The sequence below is a fragment of the Canis lupus genome, chromosome 12 (genome assembly GCF_003254725.2).
Source record: "Canis lupus dingo isolate Sandy chromosome 12, ASM325472v2, whole genome shotgun sequence".
NCBI classification, from domain to species: domain Eukaryota; kingdom Metazoa; phylum Chordata; class Mammalia; order Carnivora; family Canidae; genus Canis; species Canis lupus.
This window is the reverse complement of record NC_064254.1, coordinates 4,026,507-4,047,695: the sequence shown is the minus strand read 5'-3', so window position 1 is coordinate 4,047,695 and position 21,189 is coordinate 4,026,507. Positions and strand designations below refer to the sequence as shown.

Genomic DNA, 21,189 nt, shown 5'->3' with positions numbered 1-21,189 from the left:
TTGTGACGCCGCCGAGGGGCGGGGCCCCTGGAGAGGAAGGGGCGGGGCAAGGCGGGCGGCGCTTGCGCAGTGGGCGCGGCGCGGGAGGAGGCGGAGGCGGCGGCGAAGCGAGAGGCGGCGGCGGCGGAGGCGGCGGCGCTGGGGGGGGTGGGAGGGGGGGGAGCGAGAGTGTGAGTGAGTGGCTGAGTGAGTTTATCCCTATGAGGCGGTGAGAGGCCCGGGGCCTACCTCAAAGGAGCGGGGTCGCGGCGCCTGCTAGCAGCGGGCCCCCTCCCTGTCCCCGGGCCCGGCGGCGCGGCGGCGGCGGCGGCGGCGGCGGCGGCGGCGGCTAGGTTGCGAGGAGGCGGGGAGGCGGGTGTCCGGCCCCAGCCATGGAGGGCATGGACGTGGACCTGGACCCCGAGCTGATGCAGAAGTTCAGCTGCTTGGGCACCACCGACAAGGACGTGCTCATCTCCGAGTTCCAGCGGCTCCTCGGCTTCCAGCTCAACCCGGCCGGCTGCGCCTTCTTCCTGGACATGACCAACTGGTGAGCCGGCCCCGCCGCGCCAGCACTGGGGCCCGCGGGGAAGGGAAGGGACACCCGAGCTCGGCGGTAGGGCGGGCCGGGCGGGCACTGAGGGGCACCCCCTTCCCAGGGCGTGGACGGCGTGTGGGGTGCCTCGGGGACTGGGGAGAAATTGGGGGGCTGAGCAAGGCTAGAGAGGACGTTCGAGGGGAGTGGGGGGCCACGGGTGCAGGAGGGGCGGAGGGGAGGTTGGGGAGGGGCTCCTGAGGTTCTGCGGAGAATTAGGGGCCGAGGAACGTCGGGAGAGACTTGAGTACGGAGGCACAGGAGTAGACCTGAGCGCAAGAGGGCTGTGGTGTTGGTTAAGAGTAAGCAGAATAGGAAATAGGAATTTGGGGAGTGGGAAAAAAGCTGGGAGTATGGAGTTAGGGTCGAGGAAGACCGGGATAAGGGGGAACTCCGGGAGATAATTCGGTGTTAATGGAAGAACCTGGGGCACGGGAGAGACTTGGGAGTTGGGAGCTGAGAACACATATTGTGTGTGCGTGCGTGTGCGTGTTTGTTTGGGTTTCTCCATTCGAGGAATGATAGGGAAAAAGGAAAACAATATTATGGGGGAGGACAAGTGAGTACGGTAAGAGAGATGACTTTCCTGAAGAGTTGTGCCAGAGAGGAGTGGGGGGGTATGCTAGTAGATCTACTAACGGAAGACCAGAAAAGTGCTGGACCTGGGGCTGGGTCCGGGAAAGCCTTAGGAAAGGTGAAGGAAAGGAGATCATCTTGGACGAGGGAACTTTCTGAGGGGACTGGAGCCCTGGACCCCAGGATGTCAGAGTGGGGAGGGGCTTATCTGAAATAAAGCTGAGTTATTTGGGATGTTTGGGAAAATGGAGAGCTTGGCTTAGGCTGGGAACCAGTTTTTTGGCTTGGTGTCTCCTTGTAGAATTAAGGCAGAAGACCATGGCACTTAGACTAAAGGAGTGTTTCTTGGCTTTGAATGTAGCACTTGCTATTTTTGATAAGCAGGGCTTCTCCTTGTTCTAGGAGAAGGGGTTGTGGAGTTCACTTAGGGTGAGTGATGAAGTAGAGACCATCAGACTTACTTTGAAAGGATTTCAGGTGAAACAACTCATTTTTCTTTGGTCAGAAAGCCATGGGATGAGTGCCCTTTGCTCTCTGTGTTTGGGCATTCAGTCCCCTGACATGTGGAATCTTGTTTCTCTTGGCATCACTTATACAACCAGCTTTCCCTTTATTCCATGTCCACTGAATGCCTCAGGCAATGCCAGAAAAAAAAAAAAAAAGAGGCTGTAAGCCTCCTCTTTATCTCATTCTTCTTCTAGTCCTTTCTGGAATGATGCTCATCTTACTTGTAGCTGTGGTCACACCAAGAGTGGTGTGTGAATTGTTTTTCATTGTTGCATCATTGGTAGGTCTTGTTATTTTACCTTTAAACTTGATTGTTGTAGCAAGAGTGGAGTTTTTTAGATTTTAGAAAACTTTTTGAGGCATTGAATGCAGGAGAAAGTCTTTATAATTGAAGAAGCATTTGTGATCCCCACTTCTATCTTTTATGTCTGGGATTATCTAAGAGAGGGACTTACAGCTTCTAGTAGTTTTCTGAACACCAACCTATGGTGTTTAAATAGTCCGTGGTAGAGGTTATTGAAAACATTGAGAACAAGTATTACACTAGTGAAATTTGGAAGTAAAGCTGTATCTTGATGAGGGTTCTCTTATCTACCTACTTCTGTACCTCCAGCTCTTTTTCTTCCTTGTTTATACTACTTTAGCATAGGAAATGGCATATTGTTGCTACCAGTTTGGTAGGGGAGGATCATTATTTCTCCCCACTGCTTTTTGAGTTGTACCACTGAAACCCTGCCCTTATAAGTTTTTAGTTCTTTAGAGTCAGTATTTATTAGTATAATTATTATGGCTACAGAACCAGTGTAATGAATTTTATATGTTTGAGGTGTGTGTGTTTAACATCTAAGATTGTTTTTAGGTGTTGTGAAAGATGAGGCCCAGTGTGGATAAGAAAAAAAATAACTTAAAAATTATAGTTGCCTTATAAAAATTTTACTTGGATTTTTAAATAAAAAATTATTAAGCTCAAAGACACCATGTATTCTAATGAGATGACATCTGTAAGAAACAAGGTGTGATAGGGACGCCTGGGTGGCTCAGTGGTTGAGTGGCTGCCTTTGGCTCAGGGTGTGATCCCGTAGTTCTGTGATTGGGTCCCACATCGGGCTTCCTGCGTGGAGCCTGTTTCTCCCTCTGCCTATGTCTATGCCTGTCTCTATCTCTCTCTCTCATTAATAAATAAATAAAATCTTAAAAAAAGGGAGGGGGGGAACAAGGTGCGATACACTTCTGAACAAAGCAATGAGCCATTAAAAGATGGATTCAGGTTTTAAAGTAGTTAGAAGTTAGTAGCTTCTTAGAAATCCAGGCAATTAAGTGATAACTCAGCTTTAAGCTACACTACCTTATTTTTTGGCTGTAAAGTCATATCAGGTTTTAAAGTGGTTAGAAGTTAGTAGCTTCTTAGAAATCCAGGCAATTAAGTGATAACTCAGCTATAAGCTACATTACCTTATTTTTTGGCTGTAGAAGTCATATTTTTTGTCTTTGATTATAAAATGAAAAACTATTTCTGAACTGAAAGGAGGCTTGGTATTCTTTTCTTTCTAATGAAAGTAGTTAGCTGCAGTATTGTATTTTGATTGCTATTTTGACCTGGCTAAATTTGTCTTCTTAGATTTTTGTTTTAAACAAATACTCATTATAATTAATAAGATCTAGTTAAAATAAATGAAATTGTACATTTGTACTTGGTCAAAACATTTGTGTGTTACATAGTCTAGGGGCAACTAGGTGGCTCAGTGGGTTGAGCCTCTGCCTTTGGTTCAGGGGGTGATACTGGGGTCCTGGGATCAAGTCCCGCATCAGGCTCCCCACAGGGAGCCTGCTTCTTCCTCTGCCTATGTCTCTGCCTTTCTCTCTGCTTCTCATGAATAAATAAATAAAATCTTTAAAAAAAAGAAATATATGATCTAGATACTTATTATTTTTAAGTATCGTTTAATATCCAGTTTTGTAAACTGTTGAGATAATCCTAATACAGGTTAGCAAAATCTCTCTCAAATTGTTGTGATTAACCTGTTGAATTTGAGATGATTAACTTTACTGTGACTTCATAAGTGCCTGCTGTGCATTTTAATAAATAACCATCATTTAGTTGTTTGATAACTGTTAGAAAATAATATGGTAAGTTAAAAATTATTTTAAAATGTAGGCCATAAGTTTTCTAAAATGAAACTCAAGTTGGAAAGACTATGCTTCTGTTTTCAAAAGTAAGTATTTTTTGTTTTCAGTAACAAACAACTTTTTAAGAAGCTGTTGAACTAAATTGAATGTTTTGGCTTTGTAAATTATCTACCCTAGAATTTTTTTTTTCTAGTTGTTCCTTGTGCAGTATGTAGATATATTTATTTGTTTAATTTGGAACCAAGTATGTTTCAATGTAAGCATTTTTTTGTAGTGATAAACCTGAGTTGGCAGCCATGCTGCTGGAGAATTGATAGAACTGCCTCTTAAAAAAAGTAGTCAATTTTCAGTTCCTAAGTGAGTACATAAAATGAATAAATGGTGTGAAAAGACCCAATATCTGAAGCCAACTGGAATGGCTTATAGATTAGTATAACTTTCTGTAGGAAAAAAAAAAAAAAAAAACTTTCTGTAGGTATAATGTCTTGCAGAGAGATACTACTGGGCTTTGAGTATAGAATCTGGAATTCTAAAACTGGAAGCTGCTTAAGAGATCCTCTAGTTCATTTCAGTTTTTCCTGAAGAATTGAGTATAATACTTCCAAGATCAGCTTATTCTTACATCCCTGAGGGCAGAGATTTGCATGATACCTTATTATTGTGTTTAATTACTTTTCTAGTTAGAATTTTGTCAAAACTAAATCTCTCTTACTACAGTTTAGACTTTTTCATTGCTTATACCCTCCTTGGAGATGGAGAATATCTAATAAACATCTTCCTTAAGAGGTCAGAAAGTTTCTGTTAATCAAATCACTAAAGCTTTTTAACCTTTTATAATTTAAGCACATTCAATTTAGTGGTTTCTCATCCTTTAATGTAGTCTAATACATTTTTTGTTTTAAGGGGAAACCAGCATAAAAATTTAACGTAAGCCATTTTATTTAAGTGTACAGTTTAACGTTACATAAGATTTTAAATTCACTTCTGGCCTTCAAAATCTTTTGTCTCGTGTTTTTAAAGTGAGTTCTTTAGCATTTGTGACAAGAGGCAAATAACACTTTTAGATTTTATTTTTAATTAAAGTAGGCTCCATGCGCATCTTGGAGCTTGAACTCAAGACCTCGAGATTGAGAGTTGCATGCTCTACTAACTGAGCTAACCAGATCCCCTAGATTTTATTTTATTTTTTAATACTTCTAGGTTTTTAGAGGACATTAACTTAGGAGTTACAGGTATAAATACAATAATTTTGACTAGCATATAGCCTGTATTGACTGTTCATTTGGCTAGTGCTTTGCAGTTGTGGTGTTGCAACATCCTAGGTTACCTGCAGGTATCTTCAGGAAGTATTTTGTATTTTTTGGAACATTACATATGCCCATCATGGATGGAACAGATGTTTTCTAGAAAAGTAACTTGGAGGAAAATGTTTTTATCAGTCTTGTCCTGTTGACTTTGTCAACATTGTCAGAGGCACCCAACTGAATAAAATAAAGGTATAACTGACACAGTGAAGGAAAATCAGAATCTAGACATGAAAATCAGTTGTACCTCTTTTTTTTTTTTTTTTTTTAAAGATTTTATTTATTTATTCATAGACACAGAGAGAGAGGCAGAGACACAGGGAGAGGGAGAAGCAGGCTCCATGCAGGAAGCCCGATGTGGGACTCGATCCCGGGGTCTCCAGGATCACACCCCAGGCTGCAGGCGGCGCCAAACCGCTGCGCCACCGGGGCTGCCCTCAGTTGTACCTCTTATTTCACAGTACCTCTCCTGCCTGATCTTAATCCATTTCTCAGTCACCTGCATGGTAAATGAGTTTCTGATCCATTCTCTGGTTTATATGCATGAGTCTAGGAAAAGTCCCTTTATAACAGATAAACCATATATTAATACTGGGTTTCTTGAAAATAATTTGTGCCAAGCAGCAATTTTAGGAAGAGGGTAGGGAAGGATTGCATAACATTCTATGACCTTTTTAAAAAATATTTATTTAAAGTGGGAGAGGGGCAGAGGGAAAAGGAGAGAGAGAGAGAATCTCAAGCAGATTCCCTGCTGAGCACAAGCCCCACTCACTAGATCTCACAACCCTAAGACCATGACCCTGATCTGAGATCATGACCTGAGCCGAAATCGAGTCGGATTCTCAACAGACTGAGCCACCCCAGTGTCCTACACTCTATGACATTTTCAAGAAGATTGGGAGTTCTTGCTTTGGAGTTCTTCTCTTCTACTTTGTTCTTACCTTTTTTTTTTTTCTTTTTTTTTTATTTATTTTTTTTTATCTTTTTTTTTAAAATTTTATTTATTTATGATAGTCACAGAGAGAGAGAGAGGCAGAGACATAGGCAGAGGGAGAAGCAGGCTCCACGCACCGGAAGCCCGATGTGGGACTCGATCCTGGGTCTCCAGGATCGCGCCCTGGGCCAAAGGCAGGCGCCAAACCGCTGCGCCACCCAGGGATCCCTGTTCTTACCTTTTTTGAGTGACACATACAAAGTGGGACTCTGGGTATGATATAAACAAGTTTACAAATAGAGCATTTAGATTCATTTTAGTTTTAAAAGGAGCACAGTAAAACATACATTGTTGCCTTACAGGAAGTCTTTACAAACGGTATTGCTGTGGGACTTGTATTCCTGATCATAGATGAAGTCAAAACTAATCTCCATTATAGCTAGGGTGGGTGGAAGTGGTTTCTTTACCATATCTTATCTTCCCACTCCTTCCACACAAAATTTGTGTAGCACATAACAGCAAAAACTATCAACCGGATAGTATTTAAATGAATGTATTTCGGATAGATCCTTAGCAGACAGTGTAATACAAAAAGCAGAAGACAGCTACTATTATAATTTGTGCTCTGGTAGGAAAAGAACATGTCTGAAATGATCAGAGAAAATTTTCAGGATAATGCAGAAACATTCATATATCAATACCGAATTAACTGTATAAAATTTCAGACAGGTAGGAATGGACTGAATCAAATACAACCAGTGATTCACAAAGATTGAATGGCTGCCATAGGCAAGTTGTGTTCTTAGAAGTTTTGAAATAATTAGTGGATTTGAATTGATGGAAAAGCAGTATATTGTAGGTAAAGTCTATTTCCTGAGTGAAACCAGGAAGGAGCAAGTGGAGCAGAGCCATCTAGGAGCTTGGCTTGGGTAAAATATGGTTGGTTAATGGACTCAGGAATGACAAGACATGGATTTATTTTTATTTTTTGTTTGAAATATTGTTGATTTTTTAAAAATTGAGATGAAATCAACATAACATGAAATCAAACCATGACAAAGTGAACAATTCAGTGGCATTTACCACATTCACAATGTGGTAGCTACCACTTCTTTGTAGCCAAAACATTTTCAACACCCCAAAAGGAAACCCTATACCTGTCAAAGCAGTTGCTCCTCATTCCCTGGAAACCCAAGCTCTGGCAATCACCCGGGTCACCATTTTCTTCCTTTGCCTTGACAACCATCAATCTGAAGTCTTTATCTATGGATGTGTACCTATTCTGGATATTTCATATGAAGGGAGCCATACAATATTAGTCCTTTTGTGTCTAATGTCTTCTAAAGGTTCATCCATATTGTATAGCATGTATCAGTATTTCATTACTTTTTGTGGCTAAATAATATTTCAATGTATGCTGATACCACAATTTATCCATTCATCTGTTGATGGATGTTCAAGCCACTTCCAGCTTCTGGCTATTGTGAATAGTGCTGTATGAGAATGCATGTACACATATTTGAGTACCTGTTTTTACTTCTTTTGGTTAAATACTTAGGAATTGAATTGCTGGGTCTTAACGGTAATTCTATGTTTAACTTTTTGAGGAACCATCGAAGTATTTTCCATAGCAATTGAATTATTTTATATCCCCCAGCAATGAACAAAGGTCTGTCCCAGTTTCTCCATAACCTTACCAACCACTATTATCCTTTATTAAATTATAGCTATTCATATGAGTATGAAGTGGAACCTCATTGCAATTTTTATTTCTATTGCTCTGATTACTAATGATACTGAATGCCTTTTAGTATGTTTTTTAGCCATTTGTATACTTCCTTGGAGAAGTGTTTTTTCAAGTCCTTTTGTTTTTTTTTTTTTAATTTGGGTTGTCTTTTTTGTTCAGTTGTAAGAGTTCTTTATATGTTCTGTATACTAGACCCTTATCAGATATGTGATTTGCAAGTATTGTCTCCCATTCTATAGGTTGTCTTTTCATTTTCTTGATAACATCCTTCAATGCACATGTTTTTATTTTGGATGCCATCTAGTTTATCTAATTTTTTTGTTGTTGCTTGTGCTTTTTGCATTGGATATAATAATCTATTGCTAATCCCAAGGTCATGAAGATTTATCTCTATGTTTTTTCTTAGAGTTTTAAGATTTCATGTTTTATATTTAATTTTTTTTTTTTTTTATTTATGATAGTCTCACACACACACACACAGAGAGGCAGAAACACAGGCAGAGGGAGAAGCAGGCTCCATGCACCGGGAGCCCGACGTGGGACTCGATCCCGGGTCTCCAGGATCGCGCCCTGGGCCAAAGGCAGGCGCTAAACCGCTGCGCCACCCAGGGTTCCCTCATGTTTTATATTTAGATGACTGACCTATTTTGAGTTAATTTTTGTATAGAAAGTGAGGTAGGAGTCCAACTTAATCCTATTGTAGCTTAATTTTGTTTTGTTTTTATAAAAGATTTATTCAGAGAGAGAGAGAGAGAGAGAGAGAGGCAGAGACACAAGCAGAGGGAGAAGCAGGCTCCATGCAGGGAGAGCTTGATCCCGGGACTCCAGGATCATGCCCCAGACCAAAGGTGGCGCTAAACTGCTGAGCCACCTGGGCTGCCTTGTAGCTTAATTTTAATTTAGCTTAATATGCTCTGTGACTGGCTTCTCATTGACTCTGTATTAAATATATCCTTTACTTGTATAGATATATACTCTCTTTGGCTAAACCTAAAAATTGGGCCAGAAAAGGGTGCAAGGTTTTCTCATGGTGGAATATGTTATGGATGTTATATTGTTGGCAAAACTAAATGTGTTTTTAAAAAGTCAATCTATCCTTTTCCCCATCCTACTAGCCCGCTTTTCATTCTGATTTTTCCCTTTTCTGTTAATAGCTCCATTGGTCTTCCAGACATTAGGCTCGAACTGAATTCTATCCAATGCCCTCTTGTTCCTGGAGACCTCAAATCATTTGCCAAACCCCATTCGTTTCCACTCTGCAGTGCACTTCCCAACTCTTTTTTCCATTCCCCTTGCCACAACCTTAACAGGAACACTCTCCAAATTGGCTTTCTACACCTGGCGCTCTTCCTTCTAATCCATTTAATGGACACACCACTACCAGATAAATCTATCTTTCTTTTTTTAATAAGATTTTTATTTATTTATTCATGAGAGAAAAAGAGGCAGAGACAGGCAGAGGGAGAAGCAGGCTCCATGCTGGAAGCCCAATGTCGGACTCGATCCCAGGACTCCGGGATCACGACCGGAGTCAAAGGCAGACGCTCAACTGCTAAGCCATCCAGGCGTCCTTTTTTTTTTTTTTTAATTTAAATTCAATTTGCCAACATATATCCAGTGCTCATCACATCACATGCCTTCCTTAATGCCTGTCACTCAGTTACCCTGTCCCTCCACCCACCCAGATTAATCTTTTAAATCACAGCTTTATTTTGGTGCATTTTTTTTCTTCTTAAAAACCTTTAACAATGCCCTTGTTGAATACTAGAAAAAGAACAGAGCTTGACATTCAGGGCCCTCCAAAGATTGGTCCTGGTTTATCTATCTCTACCTTTCTGGCGTATCTTTTCTTTTTTTTTTTTTTTTTTTTTTTAAGATTTTATTTATTTATTTGAGGCAGAGGGAGTGTGCACATGCATAAGTTGGGGGGGGGGAGCACTAGGAGCAGGAGAAGCAGGCTCTCAACTGAGCAGGCAGCCTGAGAACCCTGAGATTATGACATAAGCCAAAGACAGACAACTGACTGAGCCAGCCAGGTGCCCCCAACAAAAACCTTTCTGGTATATCTTTATTCTGGATATCTTCTTTCTCTCTGTTCCATTCAAACTGATTTGTTGGTCATTTTCCACACCTACTTTTGTTTTCCCAATTTTAAACTTTTTCTTCTACCTAGAATGTTCTTTCCTTTTCTTATGCCTCATGAGATCCTTTTTTTTTTTTTTTTTTTTTGAAATTGGGACACTAATCACTGTAGTAGTGCTGTCTTCTCTAAACTCCACTCTTGCCTTTTTAATATCATTGATCACATATGATACGTACGCAGGAGGGGAAAATACACCCTAATAGTTTTTGGTTCTCCCAGAACATCTGCTGCCATGAATGGTATATATTTGGTGCTCAGTAAATATTTGAAGTAAGCTGTTTAGGTAAATGGAGTAAAGACTTCGTTTTTATAGAAATCTTGAAGAAATAAGTTCTATAATCTAGGCTCTTTTTAAGGCTTTTTTTTCTTTGTGGATTTCATTTGCCATAAGATTTAAATGTTGCCAGTATATATTCCAAACATGACGTGAAAGAAATTAAAATTAAACAGCAAGAATATTGTATCTGGAAGCAATTTGAGCCCTCTAAATATTGGCCCACCTTATATACCTACCTTTTCAGGCATATTTCCTTGAACTGAATATTAGGTAACATTTATTTAGATGTGAATGGAGAAAAATATTTTGTGGGGTCTCTAAAGTTTTTCTGTATTTCATTGAGGAAAAAATTTAAAAAGTAATATAAGCACATAGTAAGTTCAAGTAGTTTAGAAAGGCCTTCACAGGGGTTGCAAACTAAAATGTCTATAGATGTCAGGAGGCGAATCTGAACAGTTGAAGTGTTGGAAAGAAACAAGCGCTAGAAAGTACTTGTCTTTTTTAAGAAGGTTACTTCCCTTAATTCAAATATTACCAGGATGGAATGGCGTCCTAGTGTTCTTAGATTTTTCCATTTTTTCAAGAGAAGCCAGTAAATCAGAGTTTTATGGAAAATTTCCTGATTTTCAAATGTTGGCAACTAATTCAAATATTTTTAAAACACTGTATGGGCCAAATAAAGCACATCTATAGGTAGGATGTGGTCCTTGGGCCACTAATTTGCAAACTCTGGGCTAAAAGTGAGAAGCAGAAGTCCCCTTTCCTTTCCACATATAGCCACTACTGTCTGTTTTTTTCTGTACCTTTTAGAAAATTTCTATGCCTTTAGAATTTTGCATGCATATATATACACATATATACTTAGAGAAGTGTGTGTGCATATATGTATTTTAACAGCAGTGGTATTGCAATTTGAATAATTGTTCTTCCTATCCAGTATAATGGATACCACAGCCCTTGAACTGAATTAGTTGTCATGATACTTGGATGGGATGATCGAATAGATACATACTTTTCTAAAAGTGCAGAGGTAGATTTGATCTCTTCAAGTACAGTAGAATTTCTTCACTGTATTGAGCAACAGCCTCTCATCCAGTAATTACATATAATTATTAAAAAGTTCTTTTGCTATGTTAAGAGCAAAATGTGTTAACTAGTGAGTTCATCTGAATTTGCTTATGAGAGATTGTCAGGGAACACATTTTATGAGTTAAACTTTTTAGGAACCTAAAACACAAGACTGAAACTCACAGAAGAGGTTTAGCTCTTATTATTAAGTTGCCTTGTGCAGATGAAACTAATACATTTTTCACTTGTAAGCGTAATTGATTTTGTGAGTGGTTTTCTAATGATTTGCCAAAGTTAATATATGTCTTGGGAGGGAACAATTTATTCCAAATATGGAACTCAGGCCCACTGAAATTACTATGTACTGGATTTTAAAAGACTCACTTTAAAAAATGAACAGTGGTGTTTTCTTATGTTTGAGCCTTGGCTCTGTGAAGTGTTTCCAAAGGTTCACACTTGAATTATTGTGCTTGAGGTCAGTGATTCACAGCCTATTATGGAGCAACAGCCTACTACTCCATTGAATGATACACAGTGTGCTTTCTAAAGTGCTTTCTGGTTAGCTTTCCTTTCCTTTGCTTTGGCCTCTTTCCTCCCCTCCCCTCCCCTCCCCTCCCCTTTCCCTTTTCTTTCCCTTTCCTTTCTTTCAATGGAGCACAAGCAGAGGGAGAGGGAGAGGCAGACTCCCTGCTCAGCAGGGAGCCTAATATGGGGCTTGATCCCCACACCTTGGGATCATGATCTGAGCCAAAGGCAGACACTTAATAGAGTGAGCCACCCTGGCACCCCCGCATTTCTGTTCTATAGTAAATTTTACTTTTTAATTTTTTGTAATACTTTGATAATAGGGTTTGGGAAAATGGAGATCACTGGCTGCAGGGTGGGTTTTGCATATAACTACAACTGGAAACCAACTGCCTTTAAAAATTTTAAATTAAAAAATAACTATTTTATTATGATATAAAGTTTTATTGTTACATAAATCATTGCAGATAAGCTAGAAAGTGCCAGTCAGCAAAAAGGGAGCAGAAATAAGCCATACTCACAGGAGCCAGAGATAAATAATTTTAACCTTTTCATCTCTATTTTTCTCATACTACAGTATGTGTGTGTACCTGTATGTTTTACAAAAGTGGAATATTTACTATATTCCAGATACCTTTCCAAGTAATTGTTTACTCTATAATTTAATGTTCACAATAATTTTAGGAAGTAAGTAACATTATCCTCATTTTACGAAAAGGAAAAGAGATTCAGTAAGGTTAAATAATTTGCCTAAAGTTACATGGATAATAGTGGTAGAAGTATGATTCAGATTTAAGCAGTGTGCACCCGATTGCTGTTTTATACACTAGGGACGTTGCTAGGGCTGCCATAACAAATTATCACAAATAGGGTGGCTTAAAACAAAAAGTTATGTTCTTACAGTTCTGGGGAGGCTAGAAGTTGAAGTCAGGGCATCAGTATGGCTGTGTTCCCTCTAAGGTTTTAGAGAAGAATCCTCCCTTATCTTTTAGCTTCTGATGACATTTCTTGGGGTTCTCTAGGTTTGTAGCTGTTTTCACTCTGATCTCTGCCTCAGTAATCACGTGGCCTTCTTCCTTGTGTATGTGTCTCCAGATTTCTCCCTCCCCAGAAAGACACTAGGCAGTTGGATTTTGGGCCCAGCCTAACCTGATCTCTTCTAAACTGCAGACTCTTTCCAAATAAGACCACTTTCTGAGGTTCTGAGTAGATGAGAATTTTGGTGGATACTCTTCATCTGCTACACACACTATTTGTAATCTGCTTTCACTTAAAATCTCTTATGGCTGTTCTTAGTTTTTAATAAATACGATTCTACACTTTTAAAGGCTTCATAGTATTCTGTTACATGGATATAAAATAATTTAATAATCCTTTTTCATTGGATATCAGGGTTTTTAATTTTTTGTCACTATAGCCTCAGTATTGAATATCCTTGTAGGTAAGTCTTGCTTGGCATTCTTAATTATTTCCTTAGAATTTTTTCCTAAAAAAAAAAAAAAAAAAAAAGAATTTTTTCCTAGAATTAGGTTGCCGAGCTAAAGATAAACATGGCTTTTAGTGCTCTTAATATTTAATTGCCAAATTCTCTATCTCATAAAGGTCAGGCTAATTTGTATTTCCACCACTACTGTGTGAGTAATAATACCTCATCAATGCAGAATATTACAATTAAAATTTTTTTTCAGCTTGGTAGATTAAAAAAAATGAGACTTGTTTTAATTTGTATTTTGTCATTTCTGATGAGTACTTTTATGTCCTAAATATCCATTGTATTTTTTTATGAATTGGCTGAACATGGCCTTTGTCCATTTTTTTAAAAAAGATTTTATTTATTCATAAGAGACAGAGAGAGAGAGAGAGAGAGAGAGGCAGAGAGAGAGAGACACAGGCTGAGAGAGAAGCAGGCTCCCTGCAGGGAGCCGGATGTGGGACCCTGTCCCGGGTCTCCAGGATCACACCCTGGGCTGAAGGCGGCGCTGAACTGCTGAGCCACCTGGGCTGCCCTGTCCTTTTTTTTTTTTTTTTGTAACGAAGTATGCTTTTTGGAAAGTGGAATTTTTCCCCCCTGACTACAAAAGTAGTAATACTGAAAACCAACAAATTCAGAAATGTTGAAGGAAGACAATAAAGAAATAAAGCCACTTGACAATACTACTCAGTTGTCAGTTTGTGTTCACAAGTATGCATATGTAGATATTTGTACGTGAGAGAGGTATATAGTTTAAAGATTTTATTTATCTGACAGCATGCAGAAGCAGGGGGAGAGGCAGAGGGAGCAGGAGAAACAGGCTTCCCACTGAGCAGGGACCTCAATTTGGGGCTCAATTCAAGGACCCCTGGGATCATGATTTAGGGAAGGCAGACACTTAACAGCTTAACTGACTGAGCCACTCAGGGGCCCCTAATTTGCATTTCTTTGTTTGCTTGGTGAGATCTTAAGTTTTATGTGTGTACATTGGCTATTTTTTAATAGACTTACATTTTTAATTTGAAAAAAAAAAAAGTGTAATGAAGCCTGAGTACCCATCATTCTGATTTCACAGTCATTAATCTTTTTGTCTTTTTTTTTCTTCATTTTTTCTCACCAGAAGGACAGTATTTTACTCCCTCCTCCCCCCCTCAGAGAGCCCTGGGGGGTGGGGGTAGGGGGCACTGCTGAAGCTGGGAGGGAAGGAAGGAGAATCTTAAGCAAGCTCCACCCCTAGTGCAGGGATCGCACAATCCTGAGATCCTGACCTGAGCCAAAATTAATTAATTAATTAATTAGTCAATCCCTTAACCAACTAACTGAGCCACCCAGGCACCCCCAGTTTTAGAACATTTCTGTCACTCCAGTGAGGTTTATGCCAATTTGTGGTCAGTCCTGTTGCCTTCAGCACCAGCTGACCACCATTTAAATGTGCAGTATGTGGCCTTTGTGGCTGGCTTCTTTTCCTGAGCATAATGTTTTCGAGGTTTATCTGTGTTATAGCATGGATCTTTTATGGAAATTCATTCTATTCTGTTTTACTGATGAATAGTCTAGATACATAAAAAAATAATCATTATTGTTAAAAAAATATTCAAACAGTACCAAACAGTACACGTTTTTTGTGAAAAGTTAGTATGTAAATCCTTGTGTTTTGTCTCCCTTGACTGACTCTCCAGAAGTGGCCGTTATTCTGTTTCTTCAGAGACGCTATGTACCTTTGTAGGCCTGTATTTGATCATAGTGGTCACAGAGTCCATATGTATGCTAATGAAGATTATAGCTATATCTCCTCCATTCTACACACAGATTTAAATCCTTCCTCCTACAGTTTTTTTTCTTTCTTTCTGAAAAAGAACTGTCTTCTGTATAGACAGTTAAAAGTCAGTGTTCGTGATAGTAGTCTTTAAGTCTTATATGTTAGGTCTTGGGAAATTTTTCTCCTCCACGGCACTTTAAAACAAACTTTGAGGGCAGCCTGAGTGGCTCAGCGGTTTAGCCCTGCCTTCAGCCCAGGGCATGATCCTGGAGACCTGGGATTGAGTCCCACGTCAGGCTCCCTGCATGGAGCCTGCTTCTCCCTCTGCCTGTGTCTCTGCCTCTCTGTGTGTGTGTGTCTCTCAGGAATAAATAAATAAAATCTTAAAAAAAAAAAAAACTTTGATATGTTAAGTGTGGACTTTAGGCCAGGTCATTTCAGATCTATCATCTACTTCACTTGTCAAGAGTTTTTCCGACAGAGATCATGATCTGTAGATGCACCATCACTTGCATAGAGGTCTTATCTCCTACCCCATGCTTGAAAATACGCATACACATGCAAATGGAGTCATACTATACATACTGTTCTTAGATTAGCTTCACGTCAAAATAATGCTGAAGACATCATTTATTTTAATGGATGCATGGTATTTTTTTCATTGTGGCTGATGATATTTTATTTAAATAGTTCCTTGTTGATGGACAGCTAGGGTATACGTATTTGCTTTAAAAAGCTACCCTGGTATGGGTACAGTTCTAGAAGTGTAATTACTGGGGCTGGGTGTATGGGCAATTTAAATTTTGATAGGTAATATCAAATTCACTTCAAAAATATTGTGACATTTCATTTTTACTGTCAGTGTACAAGAGTGCTTGTTTGCCACACACTTTTTTCAACCCAAGAATGATCTTTATATTTACATTGTTGCTGATCTGATGGGTTAAAGGTGTATTCATTTTATTTTGTATTCCTTTAATTATGAACGAGGTAGGACATCTTTCCATATCTTTATTGGCTATTTGTATTTTCCCCCAGATTTATTGAGGCCTTTTGTGCTTTTCTATGACTTACTAGTGTTTTCTTGTCTACCTTAATTGGATTGTTATTTTTTTCTCTTGTTGACTTGTTTGCATATTAAGGAAATTAGCCTCTTATTAAATACTTGCTTTTCCTCTAGTTTGTCTTTTAACTTGGTTTATAATTTTTTTTTTTTTACTCTGTGGTACTTTTTTTGTGAATTTTTATGAAGCTGAAACCAGCAGCCTTTTTTGATTTCTGCTTTTGGTTTCATGCTTAGAAATCTTTTCCCCTCATAATTGTTAATATTAATTATTACTCACTTCTGTTTTCTTTATGATTTCAAAATTTACATATAAATCTTTTATATAGTTGAAATATATTTGGCAGTGTGGTGGGAGATCAATATCTAATATATTTTTCAGATAATTGGTTATTTTCCCCTACTTTTTTGAGAAATTCATATCCACACCCTCGTCCCCCCAAAGATTTGAAATGCTATCTTTATCATGTATCAAATACTTATTTATATTTTTGGTCTTATTTTTTCACTTTTTCTTCTGTCATATTAGTGTTTATGTCCAGTTTTCTAGGGTTGAAAAAGAGTTTTAAGGTTTACTTAAAAATTTAATTTTCACTTTATCCAAGTTATAAATGCACAGTTTTCAAGAGTAAAGTAGTTCTACAGGGATTAAGAACAAGAATTCTAGACCCCTTTTTCCTTCTTTCACTCCCCAAAACAAACAGTTCTTTTGACTGATTTTGAGATTTTTACCTCTCTACTGATTTTTTTTTTTTTTTTTCCAGTTTTAACCATTACCTGTTGATTTCCCGCTGGGAGATGGAGATTTCATTCTTTGATAGCCAATGTGATGGTGAAGAGCAAAAAAGTTCAAAGTTCTTCTGCTACTTACTATTTGTGTGACTTTTGGCAAATTATTACCCTGTCTGTGCTTTGGTTTCCTCACATATAAGGACAATATCTGTTTTTATCTGATGATTAGACAAAAGATAGCTGTGCCTGGCACATGGAAATTTTTGATGTCAGTCACCCTATCTCCCATTCTCCTATTTTTATCATTTGTAATTTGGTTAAGTCAGTCTTCAGTTTTGTATTGTTTTAATTGTTTAAATGCTTATTGACACTTGAGTTTATTAGTATACTTAAGATTCATTTTCCTTTCCTGTACAATCTTTTGCTACCCCAAGGATAATAAATGTGTTGATTTTTGGTTTGCTTAGTCTCTTAGGTATTTTTTTCCTAAGTTACCCTCAAAGTCCTTGCCAACTATGAATCCCTTGGTAAGTTCAAACTGTTATATTTGTTTTACCTTTTTGAAGTTTCTTGTAGAGAATTTGACATACTCTGATCTGGACTGATTGAGCTCTGGGTGTGCTACGCAGCTCTTAACATCTTGGGTACCCCGGGGATTTCTTTCACACTCCTACTCCCCACCCTTTGTTGGAAACCTTGTTTCCTGGACCCCATTTTTAAAAATTTCCTGAGAATGTAGAGGAGATAAAATTTGAGACTTTTATATTCTGAAACTATATTTTACTCTGATGCTTAGTTGGTATCCCAGTTTTGGTTAGGTAGCAATTTTAAGGTTGGAAATATTTTTCTCAGAATTTTGAAGGCATTGTTCCTTTATCTTCTGTTTCTCAGTAGAAACGTTGAAATGTGATGCTGTTCTGATTCTTTGTTCTTTGTATGAATCCTGTCTTTTCCCTCTCTGGAAGCTTTTGGTAACTTTGCTGTGTCCTGGTGTCCTGAAGTTTGATGGTGATACATTTCAACATGTATTTTCTTACCTGTGCTCAGCTTTAGGGAGCCCTTTCAATCTGGAAACTGTCCTCCTCTTGTTCTTGGGAGATTTCTTGAGTTAATCCTTTAATTTTCTTCTTTTCGTTTTCTGTGTTCTCTTTTCTTAGATCTTCTATTTTTAGATTGGACCTTCTGGTCTGGTTGTCTCTCTATCTTTTCTCTTTTCAGCTTCTGACGGTTTTTGTTTTGTTGCTGTTTTCTGGGAGATCTCAGTGTTGTTTCTTCAAGTTTCCATTTCTGTGTGCTTGTTATAGTCTTTTTCTTTCACATTCGATGTCTTCTTTACCTTAAGTATTTGCTTGTTTTTGTTTATCTACTTCTATTTAAAAATCGGACACAGAAAGTGAATTGGAAGCTGTTGGACCTGAACATAGTTTTTGTTAAGTGAGAGCTTAAAAAAAACCCACCCGTTTCCTCCAGGGTGAGGCATTCACCAGGCTGCATACACAGTGTTTAGACAGGTCTACCTGTTGGGTTTAGGTAAATGCATAATCTCTCCTGTTTTTATCCATATCTTCACCTTCACTTGTAGGGTACCGGTGCTGTTAATTCCTGAACCTATTGGGAATCTTCATTTTAAGTCGGGTTGTTGCTTCTCTACTTTTCCCCACTGCTGGCTGAGGAGGATTCAGCTTTCTCAGGTTGGCTAAGTCATTTACCACTTGTCTGTCTACCTTCCAGGGCCCCAAATATAGCTTCCTCACTTGTTCATTTTGTCCTTGTGAATTTATGACTTTTTCTCTGATTTGTCTTAGTTTGTTCGGGCTGCTGTAACAACATCATAGACTGTGTGGTTTATAAACCCCAGAAATTTATTTCTCACAAGATCTAGAGGCTTGGAAGTCCCAGATCAAGGTGCCAGCATATTTGATGTCTAGTGAGGGCCTGATCCTGGTTCATAGATGGCTGACTTCTTATTGAAATCCCACATGGTGGAGGGGGTGAGGGAGCTCTCTTATCTCATTTATGAGGGCTCCACCCATATGACCTAATCATCCCCAAAGGCTCCACCTCCTAAAACTGTCACATTGGGGGTTAGGTTTCAACATGTGAATTTTGGGGGTTACAAATGTACATTGTTACAATCTGCAGCATCATATCTGTATTTTAGAAGGGTTTGGGGGGAGACCTGAGGCTAGTACATGCATTAATTTTTTAAAGATTTTATTTCTTTATTCATGAGAGAGAGAGACAAACAGAGACATAGGCAGAGGGAGAAGGAGGCTCCCTATAGGGAGCCAGCCCGATGTGGGACTTGATCCTGGAACTCTGGGATCATGCCCAGAGCCAAAGGCAGATGCTCAAACCGCTAAGCCACCCAGGCGTCCCAGTGCATGCATTTTTTTAATTGAAAACTGAAAGGAAGCATTGGATTTCCATCTAAATTTTTTTATTTTGCCTTTTCATTCTTATTATGATTTATGTGATTGGGTGCGATATAAAATTTCAGCATGCCAATTGATCAAGTTGTGATGATGTCATATATAGATAGCTTGCTTTTGCTGAAATGGAACTGTTACACCTGAAAGCTGAGGAACAAATTATTAATAGTTATCTTTGGCTATGAGATTATAGTTAGCTTTTATTTTCTTTTTTATACTTTAATTCTAAATCTTTCCTTTTCACTTTAATTTCTAAAATTTCTACAATAAATATGCATTACTTGTGTAATTAGGAAAAAAGAACACCTAAGTTGAGAAAAATTATTAATCAAATCCTTGGATAAAAATTGGCCCTAGATTTCAACATACTGTGTTCTTTTTTACACAGTTAAATACTTTAATCCTACATTTATCACAGTTGTGGTACACATGTCCTTTACTTCCTTTAGGTAATCTGCAGTTACAAACACTAAATTTTGAGTGTGTGTGTTTTGCAGAATTCATTCTAATCTAACCCTTAACTTTTTATTTTGAAGAATTTCAAAATTGTAGAAAAGTTGAAAGACTAGCACAATGAATACCTATATAATCACCATTTTACCACACTTGTTTTATTTTTATATACCTTTACTGAAGCATAATTTACATACTATAAATAACCCATTTAATAATTGAATGATTTTTAGTAAGAATTGAGCAACTATCAGTATAATCCAGTTGAATAATACTTTCATCACTCCAGTAAGAGTTTTGTCTGTTTTCTGTTTTTTTTTTTTTTTCTTTAAAATTTTAATTTTAGGGACTCCTGGTGGCTCAGTTGGTTAAGCAGCTGCCTTCAGCATGGGTCATGATCCTGGGATACTGGGATTGAGCCCTGCATCAGACTCTCTGCTTGGTGTGGAGTCTGCTTCTCCCTTTCCCCACTCCCCTTGCTTTTGTTGCCTCTCTCCCTGTCAAATAAATAAAATCTTAAAGAATTTTATTTTATTTTATTTTATTTTATTTTATTTTATTTTATTTTATTTTATTTTATTTTATTTATTTTTTATTTATTTATGATAGTCACACACACACAGAGAGAGAGAGGCAGAGACACAGGCAGAGGGAGAAGCTGGCTCCATGCACCGGGAGCCTGACGTGGGATTTGATCCCGGGTCTCCAGGATCGTGCCCTGGGCCAAAGGCAGGCGCCAAACCACTGCGCCACCCAGAGATCCCCAAGAATTTTATTTTTGAGTAATCTCTATACCCAACATGGGGCTGGAACTCACAAGCCCAAGATCAAAAGTCACAAGTTCCACCAACTGAGCTGGGTACCCCTGCCTATTTACTGTTAATTCTCATTACTACCCCCCAACCTCAGGCAGCCACTGATCTTTTTTCTGTCTCTAAGTAGTGTTTTTCTCCACTTTTTTTTTTTTTAAACATTTTATTTATTAATGAGAGAGAGAGAAGCAGAGACACAGGCAAAGGGAGAAGCAGGCTCCCTGCAGGGAGCCCTATTTGGGACTTGATTCCAGGACTCCCAGGATCATGCCTTGAGCCAGGCGGACGCTCAACCACTGAGCCACTCAGGGGTTCCTTCTTTCTTCACTTTTATATCAGTAGAATCATATAATATGTGATCTTTTGTATCTGGCTTTTCTTACTTAGCATAATGCTTGTGAGGCATCCCTTTATGTATCAGTATTTCATTTTTATTTCTGAGCAGTATTCCATTGTATAGATATGTAGCATTTTGTTTATTCATTTACCAGTTGATGGACATTTGGATTGTTTCTATTTTTGGCTGTATGAATAAAATTGCTGTGAACATTCTCTAGGAAGACTTTGTGTGGATGTAGGTTTTAATTTCTTTTGAGTAGATACTTAGGAATGGATTGCTATTTTGTATTTAACTTTTTATGAAACTGCCAGTCTCTTTCGAAATGTAACCATTTACATTCCCACC

General features: G+C 38.6%; 1 protein-coding gene across 2 annotated transcripts in view; it reads left to right on the top strand.

Annotated features, from left to right (window-relative positions):
- Window positions 1-171: 171 nt before the first annotated feature.
- The window catches only part of ILRUN (inflammation and lipid regulator with UBA-like and NBR1-like domains), a 94,217-nt gene continuing 73,199 nt past the window's right edge, over window positions 172-21,189 (top strand). Inside the window, exon 1 of one of the 2 annotated variants that reach the window (XM_035697617.2) lies at window positions 172-529. In XM_035697617.2, the coding sequence (XP_035553510.1) occupies window positions 372-529 (158 nt within the window). In that variant the 5' untranslated portion in view covers window positions 172-371. The remainder of the gene's footprint in view (window positions 530-21,189) is intronic. The other variant, XM_035697616.2, reaches the window with a different exon arrangement.